Genomic DNA, 21,454 nt, shown 5'->3' on the forward strand with positions numbered 1-21,454 from the left:
AGTGGTGCGCGTTGCCAGCCCGGTCCGGCCTGTTCCTGTCCCTCGCGCCAAGCCAGTGGTGCGCGTCGCCAGCCCGGTCCGGCCCGTTCCTGCTCCCCGCACCAAACCAGTGGTGCGCGTCGTCAGCCCGGTGCGGCCCATTCCTGCTCCCCGCACCAAGCCAGTGGTGCGCGTCGTCAGCCCGGTCCGGCCCGCTCCTGCTCCCCGCTCCAAGCTAGTGGTGCGCGTCGTCAGCCCGGTCCGGGCCGCTCCTGCTCCCCGCACCAAGCCAGTGGTGCGTGTGTCCAGTCCGGCACGGCCCGTGCCTTTCCCACCGGTGCCTGGTCCGGCATCGGTCAGTTGCTCCACTCCGGAGCCAGAGCAATCCGCTCCACCGGGGTCCGGTCCAACTCCTGTCAGCGGATCCACTCCGGAGCCAGAGCAATCCGCTCCACCGGTGCCCAGTCCAGCTCCAGCCAGCGGCTCCAGTCCGGAGCCTGTACAGATCGATCCACCGTCGTCGGATCCAGCTCCAGTCAGCGGTGCCAGACCAGACCAGGGGCGCAACGGGGAGGTGGAGAGAAAGTGGTGGTCACGCCCGGAGCCGGATCCACCTCCGAGGCGGAATGCCCACCCGGCCCCTACCCTGTTGTGTTTGTGTGGCGCGGTCGCAGTCCGCGCCTTTGGGGGGGGGTACTGTCACGCCCTGGCTCTGGGGACTCTTAAATGTTGAGCCAGGGTGTGGAGTTTCTATGTCATATTTTCTATGTTGTGTTTTCTAGATCGTGTAGATCTATGTTGGCCAGGGTGGTTCCCAATCAGAGGCAGCTGTATCTCGTTGTCTCTGATTGGGGCCCATACTTAGGCAGCCTGTTTGGCACTAGTCGGTGTGGGATCTTGTTCCGTAAAGGTTTGTTTTGTGTAACCTAGGACTTCACGCATCGTTTGTTTGTTGTTTTGTCGTGTGTTAAGTTCTTAATAAAATGTACGCTTATCACGCTGCGCCTTGGTTCCACAAATCCTTAAACGATCGTGACAGTTTTAGTGCCTGGCTACGCAGACGCTCGTTGACGCGTGTGAGCAGTGTGGGTGCAATGATTGAATAACATGTATGTGTACATTTATTTTGCAACGCTCGCGCACGTAACGCTTGCGGTGTGGTCAGCATGTAAAACCATTTTCCCCTCTGGGACATTAAAGTTGATCCTGTTCATCCTATTGTAGGTCACTGACCACAGTATTAGTTCAGCAGCATTATACCTTTGGCCCAGGTTAAGATATCGGGGTTTCGTGTGGAAGAAATGATAAACCCCTTCTTGAATTATACTAAAACATGTCAATCCCTCTCTACTGGTACAGGACATGGCATATAAGTAGGCCTACTATAGTAGCATGTTATTACTATACGTCTGCAATTTTCTTATCTGTCAGTGTTTCCCCAAATGGTGGGTCCCGCCAGCGAAAGCCTACAATAGCGTCTGGAAACATTTGCTTGGTTTAAAGGGTAGGTCAGAGGGTAGGTCAGAGGAACATTTGACAAGCTATGGGAACCCAAAAACGTTTGAGGACTAATGGATGACGTTACACTGAACGTTAGAGAGGGTTTCTTAGGTATACTACACGAACATCTCAATCCAAAACAATGGGCACTAATATGGAGTTGGTCCCTCCTCATTTGCTTCTATAAGAGCCTCTATAACGAACTGTTGCCACAAAGTTGGAAGCACAGAATCGTCTAGAATGTCATTGTATGCTGTAGCATTAAGATTTCCCTTCACTGGAACTAAGGGGCCTAGCCCGAACCATGAAAAACAGCCCCAGACCATTATTTGTCCTCCACCAAACTTTACAGTTGGCACTAGGCATTGGGGCAGGTAGCATCCGTCAGACTGCCAGATGGTGAAGCGTGACTCATCGCTCCAGAGAACGCGTTTCCACTGCTCCAGAGTCCAATGGCGGCAAGCTTTACACCACTCCAGCCGACGCTTGGCATTGCACATGGTGATATTAGGCTTGTGTCCGGTTGCTCGCCCATGGAAGCCCATTTCATGAAACTCCCAACAAACAGTTCTTCTGCTGACGTTGCTTCGAGAGGCAGTTTGGAACTCTACTGAGTGTTGCAACCGAAGACCGGTTATTTTTGCGTGCTACGTGCTTCAGCACTCGGCAGTCCATTTCTGTGAACTTGTGTGGCCTACCACTTTGCGGCTGAGCCGTTGTTGCTCCTAGACGTTTCCACCTCACAATAAGAGCACTTACAGTTGACCGGGGCAGCTCTAGCAGGGCAGAAATTTGACGAACTGACTTGTTGGAAAGGTGGCATCCTATGATGGGGCGACGTTGAAAGTCACTGAGCTCTTCAGTCAGGCCATTCTACTGCCAATGTTTGTCTATGGAGATTGCATGGCTGTGTGCTCGATTTTATACACCTGTCAGCAACGGGTGTGGCTGAAATAGCCAAATCCACTAATTTGGTGTCCACATACTTTTGTATATATAGTGTATGGTAGGGCTAGCCTGAGAATATGCCTGTCTGTGATGAAGAGATTATCAATGTATTTACCAACACAAGACCATTGAAATATACTTATTTCATATTTTTTATTTTACACAACATAACTATGTACAGGGTTTTTTTGTGCCTTAAAACAAAGGCAATATCAATGTCACTGAAAAGAAAGCTTGAATTTGTCTTGAAAAAATATCAATTTAATAAGAGTCCCAGTAACAAGTCTGATCGTTATTTTTTTGTATTGTCTCATATGCAGGAAATGTTATTTCCTTATAATAGAAAGGCTTTTTGTGAAATCGCTCTTGTTCCTCTTGATCCCACATCCTGTGTCAGGGACAGCTGAATTCCTGTTGGTGCTCCTGGCAAGAGGACAACTGTTATGCAGAGGAAGGCACCAATGCTTTTCTCTTGCCACAACTATAACAATGGGACTATGTACTGTATAAGTGGACAGGTGTGTTGGTTTTCTTTTTCTCAATGTTTTCCTTTTTCGTTTCTTTGTTGTATGGGTATGAAAACACTGCATGGACTGCTGAGCACTGTGCTCCGAGCCCTCCTGGAGATTCTCTCCATCGGAGGAAAGCAGGGATGCAATTCTGATTCCTACAAGGCAAGCATCCGTTTTACTGTTGGTCTTTGAAAATAAAAATAAAAGTAAACTGAAACTCAAGGAGAAAAAAATAAAAAATGGTTGAAAAACAGATTTCCCAACTCACACACACACACACACACACACACACACACACACACACACACACACACACACACACACACACACACACACACACAAACAGAACAGTCACACAGTGCTTTCTAGAATCCACTCTGAACTGGAAAAGGTGGCCTTGCCACTGTCTATATCTTCCTGTTGAAGTAGAATCCCGTTCATGGACATACTCCGCTTAGACCACATATTCCTAAATTGTGTTGTCCCAATGTAGCAGTGGTGCTTGGACAAGTCCTCGTTTAGAGAGTACCTACGTTTGGCCCTCACCCCTTCCACCGGTAAGGTCAGGTACTTGGAGGAGGGTCTGGGGTGTGCGCGTCTCAATATGGGGGTGTCCTTGACGCGCGAGGAGGGTAGGGGGGAGTGGAATACTGGGGCGGAGGGCTGCTGCAGAGCCGTGGAGTTGTTGCGGTTGGTGTTGTGGGTCTCAGCATTGGGGAGGGCCTCTATCTTGGGCTCAGGGGTGGCAGCAGCAGCAGTGTAGGGCTTTGGTGCAGGCTTGCGCTTTGGCTTCAGAGACCCTGAGGATCCAGGTGTGTTCCAGCTCTGGGTCACCAGGGACGTAGCAGTGGAGCAGTCTGGGAGAGAGGTCTCGGACGAGTGCGTTAGCGTGTCCGTCGCATGCCCAGCGGCCTTTAGACACCCTCCACCCCCTCCCTCTGACCCTCCCATGGCCTGCTTGGACACAGAGGGTGTGACGGTGCACCCCTGAGACTGCGCCCCGTTGGTCTGTGAGTGGACATTGGTGACAAGGGTGCCTTTGCCCGAGTCACTGGTGTTGCAGACCTTGTAGCGGATCATGAGGATGATGATGAAGACGAGGACGGAGGCCACGATGATGCCGCCGATGATGATGATCATGGTGCCTCCCAGGAACTGGGACTGCATGAAGTGACAGCGCAGGTACTCAGACTCGGTGGTGAACTGGACGCAGCCCACCACACGGGTGGCAGTGAGGGAGGTGATACCGTCGTCGTAGATGGCCAGAACACACAGGTCGTACGACGTCCCAGCAGCCAGGTTGTTGACTAGGAAGTTTTTGCTTGTGGGGGGAATCATTCTGAGAGGAGAGAAGGAAAAATGTGTTATAAAGACAATTAATGTCATTAATGCATACTCTTTTCTTACCAATTGTTCAAAATGTACTTCTGCTTCTGACAAGCAATTTCCTATAGACTTAAAACAATGCTAGTTGCTGCATTTTATAAATAAAGTTTCATATCTAATTATACCAAAACTACAAGGCTAATCAAAATGAATATATTTTTGGAGAGCAATGAAACCTAAAATGTTCAAAGACAACACAAACAATCTCAAGATGTTACAGCATTGTGTGTGCAATATTCCTGTATAACATTAGACAGCATACATTGACTAGGTGAATGCTAATGTAATTTATATTCCTGAATATCGTTTGACCTCTAATGTTGTCTTTGCCATTGTGGTGTTTATTTATTTGGAAGAAAGTGGCTAAGAAAGCAGCATTTATTGGTGGCTAGATGTGTTATTAACTCTTATTAAAGTTGTCATCGCAATGTCTGCCCAGGACTGTTCACTCTAAGAACCAGCAAGGACTCATTTAATGAACAGGGCTGTCCATTCCTTCCCTCTTTTTTTTTACCATCTTCTGACAAATATCTGGAGAATTTAAAGATCTTAAATAACTGCCGGAAAATTCTGAACAGTTAACACATTGATAAAGTCTAGAAATGGCTGACGATGGAAAGACTTTAGGCCAATCATGGTAAATTTTGAGTGAAGGGATATATATATATCAATTTTTACATTTACATTTGAGTCATTTAGCAGATGCTCTTATCCAGAGCGACTTACAGTAGTGAGTGTATACACATCCATCACTATACAAAAAGGAGTTACAACAACACTACATGGCAGAGATTGTCATTGTCATTTAAAAATGCTTAGCGATATCGAACTTTCAAACTGTGACCTTTACAGAATACCAGTAAATACACTATTTTTTAGTCCTTTCTTTGTTGATTATGATTTTGCGACGCTCAAAACCATATGGAACTGATTGCATTGCCAAATAAATTCAATTAATTGAATGCTTTCATGCAGAAAACGTAGCTTATGACAGGCACATAATGTGGCTCTCTACCTTTGCTGTACATTGTCAAGAAAATTACTGTGTTAAGCCCTTAAAATATAAATGATAAAAACAACAGCGCCCAAAGGGTAAACAACACTTCCACTGATTTATTTACTATTAACATTTGCTGAGCCGAGGGTCTAAAACCAAGATAACTTAACGTAGGCTGACTACACATGCAGGTTGACAACCTTGACATCCACCAACAGTCATCGGGCAAAGTGCACAGCACATCTCCATCCAGCCATGTCATCTAAATCTACAGCTAATGGAATGTTTTTCTTCTTTTAGTTTAAACCCATTTAAAATCTTGTGAGAGACAGACAACATATAATTTTAACAAGATTGTTATGTTAGCCTGGGTGTGTTTATTGGACAATAAAATAGACATTGGGACCATTTAATTTGAATAAAGCTGTTTCTTTCATGCCTTAAGCACATCTGAGCCAGGTATTACCTTCCCCATAGGGCTTTTTGCTGGCTAAAATTGCCCATGTTGGAGTGCTTTAAAAGAGGCTCATTCTCCTGATTTGTGTGCACATAAAAACTTGCTGCACAATTGCCCAGATTTTTTAATCACAACCCCATTGAGTAATAAATATGCTTGAAAGGAAAATGACTGTGTGCAGGTGAAACAACCAGGGGCGCAACTTTTGTTTTAGAAGTGGGGGGGACATTATTATTATTATTATATATATTTTTTAATCCAGTCGGATAAACACTCCAAACAGCCTACCCGACCGCATTGTCCTAAAGCACACCGTTGCCCCGTTTGGGACATATCCCCCCCGTTCCCAGTGAAAGTTGCGCCCCTGGACACAACTATAGAGAAAGCTATAGTAAAACTGAAATGGTCTGTGCTTCTGGGATATATTGACAGGAGACATGCTATTCAAAAGGTCAATGTACCCCAGAGACTATTGGTGATCCTTCATATCAACACAAGAACACAAACTCAGGACTAGTGAGAGGGTATAATGTGGCTTTGTAGTTGTGTGAAGCTTTACAAAAAAATATTTGTAAGACTATATTAGTGGAAAATTAGTAATACTGTTCAATGCAAAATCTGAAGATACGCTAATGTTAGAAACCCTTTCAAAAGAAACATGGTGTTCATCACTCCCTACTCTCTGAGGATAGATGCTGCAGCCAGCCATTATACGCCCGATGCTCAAAAGAACAGCGTTCCTCCCTTCCTCAGATATAGGATTGGTTTCCATTTGTGCCTCTACAGGCAAAGAGAGCAAAGGGATTGATCCTTTCCTATTAGATCAACATAAAAAAGTGACAGATGTTTTCGTTAATGAACCCCAGATGGTTTCCTCCTGCCCATTGGAGTTCCAGCCAATTGTTTGTTATTTAGACTTAATCAATGTACTGTATGTGCCCATTGCAGTTCCAGTTAGTTGTAGTTGTTGAGACTGAATTAGTTAGTGTGGAACTGACTAAAACTGGCCATTTTACTGACGACCTCTTTGAAATCCAATAATCTCCTATTCACATCACAGAGAAAACAGGGTGGTTATGTGTTGCTTCACAATGCAGAGTTCAGCTCATCTTAATCTATATGAGATCATGACTGAGAGACTGCTGTCTTTCTTTGATCCCTCTGTCACACAGCCTGCCTGCTCTGAGCCAATGTGGGGATGTGAGTTTTGCTTTGCAGGGGTTTTTACTAATTCATTTTTAAGGATTACAGTGGATCTAAAACAGATGTAATAACATTGGGATTTTAGATTAAAATTATTGTTTGTTTTTGTAATTCCACTCACATGTATTTCTTGTAAATATTTGTATGTTTACTCAATTCTGTTGTGCAAATACAATCACTCACTGTACAATAGTCGAACATGAAATGTAATAGATTACAATCACACAAATCTAGCATGAGCTACTAGCTAAATAGCTTTTAAATCTCAGATCGTGGCTACCGTAATTGCTTAGCAATTGAATATTGGTTGTTTAGTTTAATGCGTTGCTTAATAAAGATGGTCACCATCATTGATTTTATAAAGAAGTGGTTGAAAGCCTATAAAACATCATTTAGGGTTTGCATGGTCTGTGAATATGATTGAGACAAACATGTTTTTATGCATAAAAACATATCTGAACCAATACTATAAGTGCACTTGATGATTGAAATTAAATCCATTAGGGCCATTACTAATTTCACCATGAATTTCATACAGAAATCCGGTCAATAAAATCACCAAGAGGGGATTGAACGGAACCTACCTGTAAACGAGAGAGTCATCATAACTGCCATTGTACTGAATCTGGAACATGCGGATCCCAGGTATATTCCTCTGGAAGTTGAACTTGATGAGCGCAGTGGAGGACGTGGCCTCAGCGATGACCACCTGTTTATCTGTGCTAGTTTTGGTGTCCCCAGTGTGGTTGCTGCCGTTGGCCCCAGCCCTGGTGGACGTGGAGATGTCAGAGGAGCCAGGGTCAGGCTCCTGGATGTTGTTGGTGCTGTTGGAGATGTGTGGGAGTTTGATAATCAGCAGCTCCACAGTCTGATGTGCCTCACCCGCTGGGTTGGACGAGATACAGGTGAAGGATCCCGTGTCCTTCACTGTGCTGATCAGAATGTCCAGGGTGCCGTTGGTGTACACAAGCGTCCGGGAGGAGTTCGCCACCAGCTTCCCCTCTGGGGAGATCCAGTGTATGGCAGGCTCAGGGTCCCCCCTGGCCTTGCACCTCAGGACCACCCTCTGCCCTTCCAGCACCCGCATCTCATGGGAGTGCCGGGTGATGAGAGGAGGTTCACACAGGAACTCCTCCTCAGGGATAGACCAGAAGTAGCGTCCGGAGAGATGCTGCGGTGAGGCGCACGTCTCCAGATCATCCTCTCGGCTCAGGCGCCTCAACCACAGCAGCTCACAGTTGCAGTGCAGTGGGTTTCCACCAAAGCTCAGCGCGAACGAGGGAGGGTTCATGATCCCAGACGTGGCCAAAATCTGGGCCCGCTGGAACAGAGGATCAGGAGGGAGCTTCTGTAACTTATTAGAGGTTACGTCCAAGCGGTTGAGCTTTTGGAGAAGAGAGAAGGTCCCCTCAGGAATGTAGTCGATCATGTTGTGGTCCAGGCTGAGGGTGGCAAGGCTGGTCATCCTTTGGATAGCCTCCCAGGGGATGGACTCCAGGTTGTTGTAGGACAGATCCAGCTCCTCCAGGGCCAGCAGGTCATTGAAGGCCCCCAGGTGGATCAACGTCAGCTGGTTGTTGTTAAGGATCAGGTGGTGCAGTTTGGACATGCCGCTGAAGGTGTCATTGGCTATCCGGGTCAGACGGTTGCTATTCAGGTGCAAGGCGCGGAGGTTCTCCAGGTCAGCGAACGCGTGCGGCGTGATGAAGCTAATGGTATTCCTGGACAGGGTGAGGTCCTGCAGCCTGGTCATGTTGGCAAAGTCTTTCCTTTTGATGCTGGTGACGAAGTTGTCGGCCAGCCGCAGCTCCACGGTGTGCCTGTCAATGTTCGGGGGGGTAAAGAGGAGCCCTTTTTTGGCACAGAGGGTTGCGAGGTTGGGAGATAGTATTTGACAGACACAGCGCTTCGGACAGATCTGGGCCTTCACTGCCATTCCAATAACCAACAGACAGACCAGCAGTTTTTCCATTGTAAGTCAGGTTCAAACACCTGCAACATAGGACAGAGAGAGGGAGAGAAAATAGATAGTTTATCATCTGAACTGGATCATTACATTCACCACCAAAATTGACCCCAGCAGTGACACTAACAGATGCTCTGATACTTAGTTATATTCCACCCCAGCCTTGAAAATCCATTTGTATAATGTGGCCATTTAGTAGGACAATACCCAGGGGTCAAAACTTGTTGAAATGACGTCAGTACAACTATAAACTGGTTGAAATGACACCATTATAACTATAAACTGATTAATTGAGGTCAGTACAACTATAAACTGGTTGAAATGACACCAGTATAATTAGAAACTGGTTGAAATTACGTCAGTACAACTATAAACTGGTTGAAATGACATCAGTACAACTATAAACTGGTTGAAATGACATCAGTACAACTATAAACGGGTTGAAATGACGTCAGCACAACAAAAAACTGGTTAAATAATGTCAGTACAACTAGAAACTGGTTAAATAACGTCAGTACAACTAATAACTGGTTAAATATTCTAACATAAATAATAAATGTATGTTTACATGCATCATTAGCCTGTCCATACACCATAGTTCCGAACAGAGCTTTTTACTTTAAAACACATCCCCTGCTGCTCTCCTCTCCTCTACACCCAGAGTGAGTCATGTTATCCCTGTGTTGGGGTCACTCACTCAGAATTAGAAGTGTGTGGGGGTGCAGAACAGAGGAGCTGTTTCATCTTGCTTAAGCCTGATCTGCGGACTGCAGCAGACACATCTAGCACATTACCCTTACACGCAGGAAGGTATCACCGCCGTAATTACACTGAGGAAAGTATGGAATGAGAAGATAAGTGTCTCGCTACTCACTCAGCCTGGCTGCCTGCCTGGCTACCTGGCTGGCTGCCTGGCTGCCTGCCTGCCTGCATGGCTGCCTGGCTGCCTGCCTGCCTGGCTACAAAGGAAGGATGATGGGTAAATTAAATAAAGTCAATGTGATGAGGTGTGAAAAATCCTGACAGGAGAATTTCATTTCGTGACATAGAGTGAATGGGATCATGTAGACATAACAGTCTATCATCATAGTCAGCCAGACCATACTTGACACTGACACATGCCAAAACCACTGCCTGACGTATGCACTTATGATTACCTCACGTTTGGAAAAGGCCTAATTTAGCCTATAGGATGATCTGGCATGATACAGTATGTTATTTTTATGAAGGAGAAGAGGTACTCGTCACATGACAGGCTACTAAAGGTAGGTAAAGAGCCAATATCTGCATCCCAAATAACACCCTACTGTCCCTATTCCCTATATAGTACAATACTTTTAACCAGGGTCCATAGTGTACTGTATAGGGAATATGGTGCCATCTGGGACACAATGAATCACATGACATGCAGGTCCAGTGAACTTGCATGGCATGGCAGCCTGTGTGATTATCTAATTTTCTAGTCTTGTCTCCAGAGCACACAGGAAGGTCATCCCACCACAGGGTAATGAAAGCAACACTGCTGCCCACTCACAGAGCAGACAGCAGGATCATGTTCATTACCACACTGTAATTCTTTACCATGGATTTTCCTTTCCAGGCTATACATACTGCTGTTTGTGTGTGTGTGTGAGGGACTAAAAATAATGAGGATGAGGAGAGAAATATGAGATTGTAATGAAGAGAGTGCTCTCTCTCTCTCTCTCTCTCTCTCTCTCTCTCTCTCTCTCTCTCTCTCTCTCTCTCTCTCTCTCTCTCTCTCTCTCTCTCTCTCTCTCTCTCTCTCTGCAGTCTGTATTGCATATACAGATCTGCAGTGGAACATTACATATCTGATTCATAGCTGGGTAGATCTGAACATCCCACTGAACATGATGCATCATGGTTAACACGTGATGCTTAAGGAAGTCAATTGCCATGGTGGAATGCCAGGACAAACTTAAAGATGGTTTAGGTGGTGTTCATAACTCTATATCCATGAACAAGAACCTACAATATCAATACAATATCATCTAAATCCTATAGCTAAATCACAAGTCTAAGAAAGACAGAGAATATGTACAGTAGGGGAATGGTCCATCAATCAACACATTTTCTACATGCATTGGATTGCAAACAAAGAATGTCACACCTATGCAAATATACCCATGCATATAAATTAGTAGCTGTTTTTACTGTGGCTAAAACCTCAATGCAATCTCTCAGGGACAGCTACGAGTGGTGGTTTAAAAATAGCATTTATACACAGAGAGACTGCAGAGAACCTTCAAAAAGCATTGTTTGATGATTGCCCATAAAATCAGATATGAGAATATCAGGTAAAGTAGGCACTTTGAGACTAATGGCCTGACTCCCTGCAGAGACACAGTAGATACACTCCTGTCTATCCTGTCTGCACTGTAAATCCCAAATAGCACCCTATTCCCTATTTAGTGCAATACTTTTGACCAGGGCCCATAGGGCTCTGGCCAAAAATAGTGCACTACATAAGGAATAGAGTTCCATTTAGGGCACATCCTTGTAACCGTGTCACTGGAAACCAACCAGAACTATTTTCAGACTGATGAGACTGTGTGGCACATAGCCAGCGATGCAGCCAGGAATTATTGTTAGTATAGCAGTTGTAATTAGGTAGTTGAGCTGAGCACACTATGACTCCCTGATCAATGTTGAGGAGTATGCCAACATCATTATTGGATGCACATAAACATTATTGGAGCATGTTCATGACATCTACTTGATATTGATGAGAGAGAGAAAGAGAGAGCGAGAGAGAGAGAGAAAGAGAGAGCGAGAGAGAGAGAGAGAGAGCGAGAGAGAGAGAAGCGAGAGAGAGAGAGAGCGAGAGAGAGATAGAGAGAGAGAGAGAAGAGAGAGAGAGAAAGAGAGAGCGAGAGAGAGAGAGAAAGAGAGAGCGAGAGAGAGAGAGCGAGAGAGAGAGAAGCGAGAGAGAGAGAGAGCGAGAGAGAGATAGAGAGAGAGAGAGAAGAGAGAGAGAGAGAGAGAGAGAGAGAGAGAGAGAGAGAGAGAGAGAGAGAGAGAGAGAGAGAGAGAGAGAGAAAGAGAGAAGAGTATGATATTGTCAGATTTGTCCTTGAGGCAAGTGGAGGCAGGATTATGCAATTTAGATGGGTATTCTTTATGGGTGCAAGTCACATTCTCCAATGCAACGCTCTGCTAGCAGGATGTTTGTTGTTTGTTTACGTATAAGCAAATTATAAGGGGTTACAGAATCCAGAATAGGAAGTACTAGAGCATTGAAAACATAACATTATCGCCTTCCTTTCATGATGGAACATTGTGTTTGTCCCGAATGTGCAATTAACCACAAGAGTGTCAATGCAATTACTGCGATATTATTACATTCTCCTGTAGCTCAGTTGGTAGAGCATGGCGCTTGCAATGCCAGGGTTGTGGGTTCAATTCCCACGGGGACCAGTATGAAAAATGTATGCTCTGGATAAGAGCGTCTGCTGAAAAAGGACTGAAAAAAGCAAAAGTTCAGGAAGTCCATGCTAATTTATACAGTCTGAAAGGGTCCTTTATTTAACACTCAGAGAGATTGAGGCAGATTAGAAAGGCATGTTTTACCTACTTTCAGTTACTTCCATCTCCTATTAAACTAGGAAAACATCTGAACAAAAGTAGTATTCAGAATGGTAAAGTCCCAATTTATTACACAGCCATACAATAACCCTTCATAACTCTGTAAAATAAAAATGCTCTTCTGTTTTACAGCACGCCTGCCTTCAGCCTTCTAACTAAACTACAGTGTTCATATTAAGAGCATTCTACATTTTAAGAGCACAACAACAATGGCTTATGAAATTACCTCTAGCACAGCACTCAAACACAAGCAACAATGACTAGTTACTAAAAAGCCCATTCACCAACAAATCAAATCAAATCAAATTGTATTTGTCACATACACGTGTTTAGCAGATGTTATAGCGGGTGTAGCGAAATGCTTGTGCCTCTAGCTCCGACAGTGCAGTAATATCTAACAAGTAATATCTAACAATTTCACAACATATACCCAATACACACAAAACTAGTAAGGAATGGGATTTAAGAATATATATATATATATATATGGACAAGCAATGACAGAGCGGCATGGACTAAGATACAGTAGAATATTATAGAATAGAATGCAGTATATACATATGAGATGAGTAGTCCAAGATATGTAAACATTACTAAAGTGACTAGTGTTCCATTTCTTAAAGTGGCCAGTGATTTCAATAGGCAGCAGCAGCCTCTAATGTGCTAGTGATGGCTATTTAACAGTCTGATGTCCTTGAGATAGAAGCTGTTTTTCATTCTCTTGGTCCCAGCTTTGATGCACCTGTACTGACCTCGCCTTCTGGATGATAGCGGGGTGAACAGGCAGTGGATCGGGTGGTTGATGTGTCTTGGAGGGTGGGTAGTTTGCCCCCGGTAATGCGTTCGGCAGACCGCACCACCCTCTGGAGAGCCCTGCGGTTGTGGGCGGTGCAGTTGCCGTACCAGGCGGTGATAAAGGAACAATGGTGGCCATCTTGAAGCATGTGTGAACAGCAGACTGGGAAAGGGAGAGATTGAATATGTCCGTAAACACACCAGCCATCTGGTCTGCGCATGCTCTGAGGACGCGGCTAGGGATGCCGTTTGGGCCGGCAGCCTTGCGGGGGTTAACATGCTTAAATGTCTTAATCACGTCGGCCATGGAGAAGGAGAGGCCACAGTCCTTTGTAGTGGGCCTCGTCAGTGGCACTGTGTTATCCTCAAAGCGGGCAAAGAAGGTGTTTAGCTTGTCTGGAAGCGAGACACGTCGGCGACGTGGCTGGTTTTCCTTTTGTAGTTCGTGATTGTCTGTAGACCCTGCCACATACGTCTCGTGTCTGAGCCATTGAATTGCGACTCCACTTTGTCTCAATACTGATGTTTTGCCAGTTTAATTGCCTTGCGGAGTGAGTAGCTACACTGTTTGTATTCTGCCATATTCCCAGTCACCTTGCCATGGTTGAATGCGGTGGTTCGCGCTTTCAGATTTGCGCGAATGCTGCCATCTATCCACGGTTTCTGGGTAGGGTAGGTTTTAATAGTCACAGTGGGCACAACATCACCTATACACTTCCTGATAAACTCACTCACCGTTTCAGTGTATACGTCTAAATTATTTTCAGAAGCTACCCAGAACATATCCCAGTCTGCATGATCAAAACAATCTTGAAGCGTGGATTCTGATTGGTCAGACCAGCTGAATAGTCCTTAGCACGGGTACTTCCTGTTTGAGTTTCTGCCTATAGGAAGGGAGAAGCAAAATGGAGTCGTGGTCAGATTTGCCGAAAGGAGGGCGGGGGAGGGCCTTATAACCATCCTGGAAGTTTGAATAGCAATGGTCGAGGATTTTAGCAGCGCGAGTACAACAGTCGATATGTTGATAGAACTTCGGCAGCCTAGTCCTCAAATTTACTTTGTTAAAATCCCCGGCTACAATAAATGCAGCCTCAGGATATGTGGTTTCCAGTTTGCATAAGGTCCAGTGAAGTTCTTTGAGGGCCGTCTTGGTATCGGCTTGAGGGGGGATATACACGGCCTTAACTATAACCGAAGAAAGTTATCTTGGGAGATAATATGGTCGGCATTTGATTGTGAGATATTCTAGGTCGGGTGAACAGAAGGACTCGAGTTCCTCTATGTTACTACAATTACACCATGAGTCATTAATCATGAAACACACACCTCCGCCCTTCTGCTTTCCGGAGAGATATTTATTCCTGTCTGCGTGATGAACTGAGAACCCATCTGGCTGGACTGATTCCAACAGAATATCCCAAGAGAGCCATGTTTCCGTCTCTCTGGAAGGAAATCCTTGCCCGTAGTTCGTCGAGCTTGTTAACCAAAGACTGAACATTAGCGAGTAGAATACTTGGAAGCGGTGGGTGGTGTGCGCACCTCCTAAGTCGAACCAGCAGGCCGCTCCGAGTGCCTCTCCTCCGCCGGCGATGTTTTGGGTCAGCCGCTGGAATCAGTTCAGTTGCCCTGGGGAGAGCAAACAAAGGATCTGCTTCGGGAAAGTCGTATTCCTGGTCGTAATGCTGGTGAGTTAACGCCACTCTGATATCCAATAGTTTTTCCCGGCTGTATGTAATGATGCAAAACACTTTCTGAGCTAATAATGTAAAAAATAATACAAAAAAAAAACAAAATACTGCAACGTTTCCTAAGAGCTGGTCGCGAGGCCGCCATCTTCGTCGGCGCCAACATACAGTCACACTCAATGTTAAAGACAAGGTGGAGATGTGCAAGAGGTACCATTCTGTTTCTGTTTCTGTATCCTGTTCATCAATAAAAGATGGCTGACTGACTGTGCAGTGGAGTGCAAACAGAACTTCAGGGGGAGCATTAGGGGAGCGAAGTGTGGAAGACACTCCACCCGATGAATTATGCACACAGCCAAAACATGAATACTCCTCTATATTTCACACTGATCAAATTTGATACAACGCACACGTGAATATTTTATGTGCTCTCAAAGGGGACGTTTCCATCACACTCAAAATATGATCCTAAATGTTTAAGATATGTCAACACACGTGCAGGTGGGCTGGGGTACACAGAAAGGGGGGATGAGGAGATCGATGAAAGAGTCATGTGGCTTGGCAGCTGGCCCTCAGGACAGTGAGAGCGTTGACATGAATGTCAACTGGAGTTAGGCTGGTATTGTGTCACGGTCCCTAAAATACCCACAGTTGAATTACATCAACGTGTTGACGTTTAACCTGTAATAACCTGGTCCCACATTGATTTCATCACAAGCCAATTCTTTAATACATTTATTTTCAAAGTGTTATGGATCATATTTACCTCTTACCTCAATGTAACCGAAGCATAACCTTAAACCCCTAACCCCTAACCCCAACCCCTAACCACTAACCGTAAGCCTTATCATACCTTAACCCAAATCCTAATATAATCCTGAGCAAAAGATCGTCAATATGAAATATACTGAAATTACGATTTGGAACAAGTGACAAAAAGGCATGAGACTGTACTGTATGTTAATAAATATAGAAACCAATGCAGATATATCACCTTTCTGATAAATATATGCACTGTTCCTGGCTTTGGCTTTTGTTGTAGACATAGTAAGACATAATGAAGCTGCTGAGCCAGACTAGACAAAAAGTTTGATTCATTCTTTCCCAGAACAAATGACCTGGTATTTCTTTCAGTTTCCTTTGGAGGAACATTTGCATTTGCAATTTTTTATTGTCTGTCTGCATGGCTTTGACATCTTTTTGCATTGCAAAGTAGAATAGTACGAGGTGCTAAGAACATATTTGACTATTCTATTCCTATTTCCAGAGTGAACATAGCTTCAAGCTGCTTCTACACTGCTAATACCTTCTAAAGCGCTACAGTATACACAGAGTGTACAGAACATTAGGAACACCTGCTCTTTCCATGACATAGACTGACCAGGTGAATCCAGGTGAAAGCTATGATTCCTTATTGATGTCACCTGTTAAATCCACTTCAATCCGTGTAGATGAAGGGGAGGAGACAGGTTAAAGAAGGATTTTTAAGCCTTGAGACAATTGAGACATGGATTGTGTATGTGTGTCATTCAGAGGGTGAATGGGCAAGACAAAATATTTAAGTGCCTTTGAATGGGGTATGGTAGGCGCACCGGTTTGAGTGTGTCAAGAACTGCAACGCTGCTGGGTTTTTCACGCTCAACAGTTTCCTGTGTGTATCAGAATGGTCCACCACCCAAAGGACATCCAGCCAACTTGACACAACTGTGGGAAGAATTGGCTTCAACATGGGCACGCATCCCTGTGGAACACCTTGTAGAGTCCAGGCCCCAACGAATTGAGGCTGTTCTGAGGGTAAAAGGGGGTGCAACTCACTATTAAGAAGGTGTTCCTAATGTTTTGTACATTCAATGTATGTCTTTATCTATTTTCAAACAGCTGAAGACGTAGCTTTACTTAGGTGAGGACTTTCGGGATGAAAATATAATATTTCACATAAATCAGCATCTTAGAGAGGTAACATGAGCTGAAACCCAGCACTGCATGCTGCAAAAGGTTGCTCCCCCAAGATCCAGGCAGCAGCATCCGCCACTGTGCTGTATAAAGCAGGAACAGCCTCTCCCTGCCCTGCTCCCTCAGAGACTTTCATCACAAGGAGACGATGGAGCGTTCTGGAAGGAAGGCGCTCTGAGTCACACAGACTCTCTTTTACCTCTCCTCCTTTTTCTTCCATTCTCTCTCTCTCCATCTCACTCTCTCTCTCGCTCTCTCTTTCTCTCTCTCTCTCGCCATCTCTCTTTCCATATTTGCTAGTTTAAATATACAATTGTTATCTTGTCAGCTATTTGTGATGGTAAGTTGGGGGGTAAAAAAAGTCAAAAGTAAACAAATACGTAGTCGACAGTTTACCCATATCCCTATTTCATTCGCACCACTTCCCTCTTTTCTGCAGCAATGCTTGGGGAGCATCAATAACAAGAGAGGAACAACACTGTTCAGCATGAGTAACACTAGACCACACTGTGTGAGTGTGTTTGTGTATACATGCGTGTGCCAGTGTGCGACTGTGTGTGTGTGTGTGTGTGTGTATGGACATGTTTAACTATACTTGTGGGGACCAGAAGTTCCCACAAGGTCAAATGCTCTTTCTAGGGGGTTTAGGGTTAAGGTTAGAATTAGTGTTAGGGTAAGAATTAGGTTTAGGGTTAGGAGCTAGGCTTAGTTTTAGTGTTAGGGTTAGGAGCTAGGGTTAGGTTTAGGGTTAGGATTAAGGTTAGGGTAAGGGTACAGGTTAGGGTATGGGTTAGGGGTTAAAGAAAATATAATTTTGAATGGGACTGAATTGTATGTCCCCACAACGTTAGCTGCGCAAGACTGTGTGTGTGTGTGTGTGTTTGTGTGTGTGTGTGTGTGTGTGTGTGTGTGTGTGAGCGTATGTGTGTACGTGCATGGGTGCGTGAACCTGTTTGCCTGTCCACTCTGGCCTTTTAGTTGTAAAGGAACATGAATCCAGCGCTGCATGTAATGAGATGCATATTAATAAACAGGTTGAAGCAGCTCATGACACTGTGATGAAGCTTGTCGGGCTACCGACCTGATTTCCCATGGTTCCTTAGACATGTTGTTTACTGGTCACTGAATCGCAGGTTACCATCCAGGACAGTTGAACCTGTCCCCTTCCCCCTGCCTGTGTTTCACAAAGTAGAATATGTGTGTGTGTGTGTGTGTGTGTGTGTGTGTGTGTATATGTGTGCATGCGTGTGTGCGTCTGTGTGTGTTGGCATGGGGTGATGTGTAGCTGTTGTGTGGTCCAGGGCCTCCAGCAGTACATGAGAGTCAGTGGAGGAGCCGGAGGCCCCAGCATCCCAGCAGGCTTTGCTGGGGAGAGAACCACCAGCGGGCCCATATGTTAAGCGGCCGGCGCGGTGGAGAGCCGTGGAGAGGGCAAGGGGAACAGGCTGCCTAGTGATCCATATATATACAGTATAGCTGGCCTCCTCCAGGCCCAACGAGCAGCCAGGCCTCCCTAAGCTCATCTTTCATCTCCCCAGGAGAGCACAGCCCCCCTGCTACAAACCCTCAGTCTGGTGGGTCTGATCAGAACAGACTGACACCACGCTGCCAGTGTTCTAGCCCAGGAGGAAGGAGCTCTCAGTGCGTGATGACGACGAGGCGAGGGGTTTCCAGAAAACTGCTGCCTCAATCACTACTAGCCTCCGTGACCCCTGTGCTTTGAACAGTGTTGGGGGAACGGGGGTCAACGGCAGCTTTGATCTGAGTCGCGACCACAGCCAGAACACTCCAGCTGAGAAGCAGGTGGTGCAGAGATGGGTAGCCGCGAGGGTAATGGGTTCAAATACCTTGCCTTCACTTTCTCTGTCTCTTTTCACCTCAGCACCTTACGCCTAATTACATGCACTGTAAGCCTGTAAAATACTCTCCCTGAACTGTTCTTGGGTGAAGTTGAAATAATGGCACCAAGTTGAGCTCAGCAGCCAGCAGACAACATCCATGGATGATCTGATGTGGGAATCTGGATGAGGACCCATATGAGATGAGAGGAGGAGCGGATAGAGATGGAAGGCAGCCTCCAGCCTCCAGGCAGGCGGGCCGCTTAGATGGGCCGATAATGTGCTGAGTAGCTTTCCCCCTGACCCCAGGCCTGCTTATCGCCAATCCCACAACCCTATCTCCTGAGATAGGACAATTAAACAAGACAGCATCCATGCCCAGAGCCTGGGACTAAGCTGGGACTGACTGGCTGAATAGGATGTGAGAAGCCTACAGTACAGTAGGCCAATAGTATGGTATTTTGGCAAATTCCACTGTGGTTGCACATATGAATGCTATTCACTGTGAGATTACGTTTAAGGCTGTTTTTCCCCCCACCGACGGACACCGTGCGTCTGACTGCAAAGGGATCCATTTCATTTTGTAACAGGGTTTAAGCAGCTTTTTGATATATCCCGCTTTCAGAGAAGTGAAATCAATTGCCCTGGATTTGTAATGACTAGCATGGAAAACAGCTTAGCTCACCATTATCATTACTAAAACAAATCCATTAGCAGTTTATATGATGACATCACACTTATTAAACCACAATGGAGACAATTACCCATTTGTACAGTAGCTATGCCTCGTTACCAAAGGATAAATCAATAATGAAGTATCATTATTTCAATTTGTATTTTGTTACAGTCTCACATCAATGCTTGTTGCCTTTTACTTTGTTTTCTACTCATGCCACTAATGCCACACCATACCTTTTCAAACATCATATGTTCACTGTCCTCTCCTAAAATAAGACAAAATGTCCCACTAATGCCACACCATACCTTTTCAAACATCATATGTTCACTGTCCTCTCCTAAAATAAGACAAAATGTCCCACTAATGCCACACCATACCTTTTCAAACATCATATTATGTTCACTGTCCTCTCCTAAAATAAGACAAAATGTCCCACTAATGCCACACCATACCTTTTCAAACATCATATGTTCACTGTCCTCTCCTAAAATAAGACTAAATGTCCCACTAATGCCACACCATACCTTTTCAAACATCATATTATGTTCACTGTCCTCTCCTAAAATAAGACTAAATGTCCCACTAATGCCACACCATACCTTTTCAAACATCATATGTTCACTGTCCTCTCCTAAAATACGACAAAATGTCCCACTAATGCCACACCATACCCTTTCAAACATCATATGTTCACTGTCCTCTCCTAAAATAAGACTAAATGTCCCACTAATGCCACACCATACCTTTTCAAACATCATATTATGTTCACTGTCCTCTCCTAAAATAAGACTAAATGTCCCAAGTCACAATTTGTGTTCATTGTCTTTGTATTTACCCCAGCATTATGTGCCACACCATCTTCTAATAGTCTTCTAATAGTCTGTCAATGCAGTTTTCTGCTACAACCAACCTAACATTGGATGTATGCTACAGTAACTTACATCTCTAGTGTCCTGTAAAGAAACCTGGCCTTTTTTATTTATTTTTATTTCACCTTTATTTAACCAGGTAAACCAGTTGAGAACAAGTTCTCATTTACAACTGCGACCTGTGCAAGATAAAGCAAAGCAGTGCGATAAAAACAACAACACAGAGTTACATATGGGGTAAAACAAAACAAAGTAAAAAATACAACAGAAATACATATATATACAGTGTGTGCAAATGTAGCAAGTTATGGAGGTAAGGCAATAAATAGGCTATAGTGCAAAATAATTACAATTAGTATTAACACTGGAATGATAGATGTGCAAGAGATGATGTGCAAATAGAGATACTGGGGTACAAATGAGCAAAATAAATAACAATATAGGGATGAGGTAGTTGGGCGGGCTAATTTCAGATGGGCTGTGTACAGGTGCAGTGATCGGTAAGGTGCTCTGACAACTGATGCTTAAAGTTAGTGAGGGAGATAAGTGTCTCCAGCTGCTGAATATATATACAGTAGAGAGCAGAGTAGCATACACTTTATAGCTGACATAGCTAAGAGGCTAGAGTGTATATGGATCAATAGCTTCAACTTTGCAGAATGGCTCTGATATTTATAAGAGAGTGGAGAAGGCAGCGGCAGCACACCACCTATCAACTGGAGCTGATTACCTCATGCAGACAACTCTACCGAGAGCCTGGCTAAGCATGGTGGGATTATATAACAATCACGAGAGAAAAATACAACATTTTAACATTTGAACCCTAAAATTGAGCTTAAACAACATTACGTGTCATTGTTATGTTATGGCAGAGGTGGGACCAAGTAACTATTATTCAAGTCACAAGCAAGTCTCAAGTCACAAGGTCCAAGTCTCAAGTCGAGTCCCAAGTAGAATGAGTCAAGTCCAAGTCGTGCATTCTAAGAGAAAGTCTAGACGAGTCACAAGTTTTTTCAAGTCAAGTCTCAAGACAAGTTTTAAAAAAAGTCTATACATGCAATGACTTGTTCAACTGCAAATC

General features: G+C 44.6%; 1 protein-coding gene across 1 annotated transcript in view; it reads right to left on the minus strand.

Moving 5' to 3' along the window:
• Positions 1-3,228: 3,228 nt before the first annotated feature.
• The window catches only part of LOC121544736 (leucine-rich repeat and fibronectin type-III domain-containing protein 5-like), a 48,763-nt gene continuing 30,537 nt past the window's right edge, over positions 3,229-21,454 (minus strand). The window contains exons 2-3 of the mRNA XM_041854845.1: positions 7,567-8,974; positions 3,229-4,278 (exon numbers count right to left, since the gene is read on the minus strand). Of these exons, the coding sequence (XP_041710779.1) occupies positions 3,291-4,278; positions 7,567-8,954 (2,376 nt within the window). The 5' untranslated portion in view covers positions 8,955-8,974 and the 3' untranslated portion in view covers positions 3,229-3,290. The remainder of the gene's footprint in view (positions 4,279-7,566; positions 8,975-21,454) is intronic.

Source organism: Coregonus clupeaformis, chromosome 29 (genome assembly GCF_020615455.1).
Source record: "Coregonus clupeaformis isolate EN_2021a chromosome 29, ASM2061545v1, whole genome shotgun sequence".
Lineage (NCBI taxonomy): Eukaryota > Metazoa > Chordata > Actinopteri > Salmoniformes > Salmonidae > Coregonus > Coregonus clupeaformis.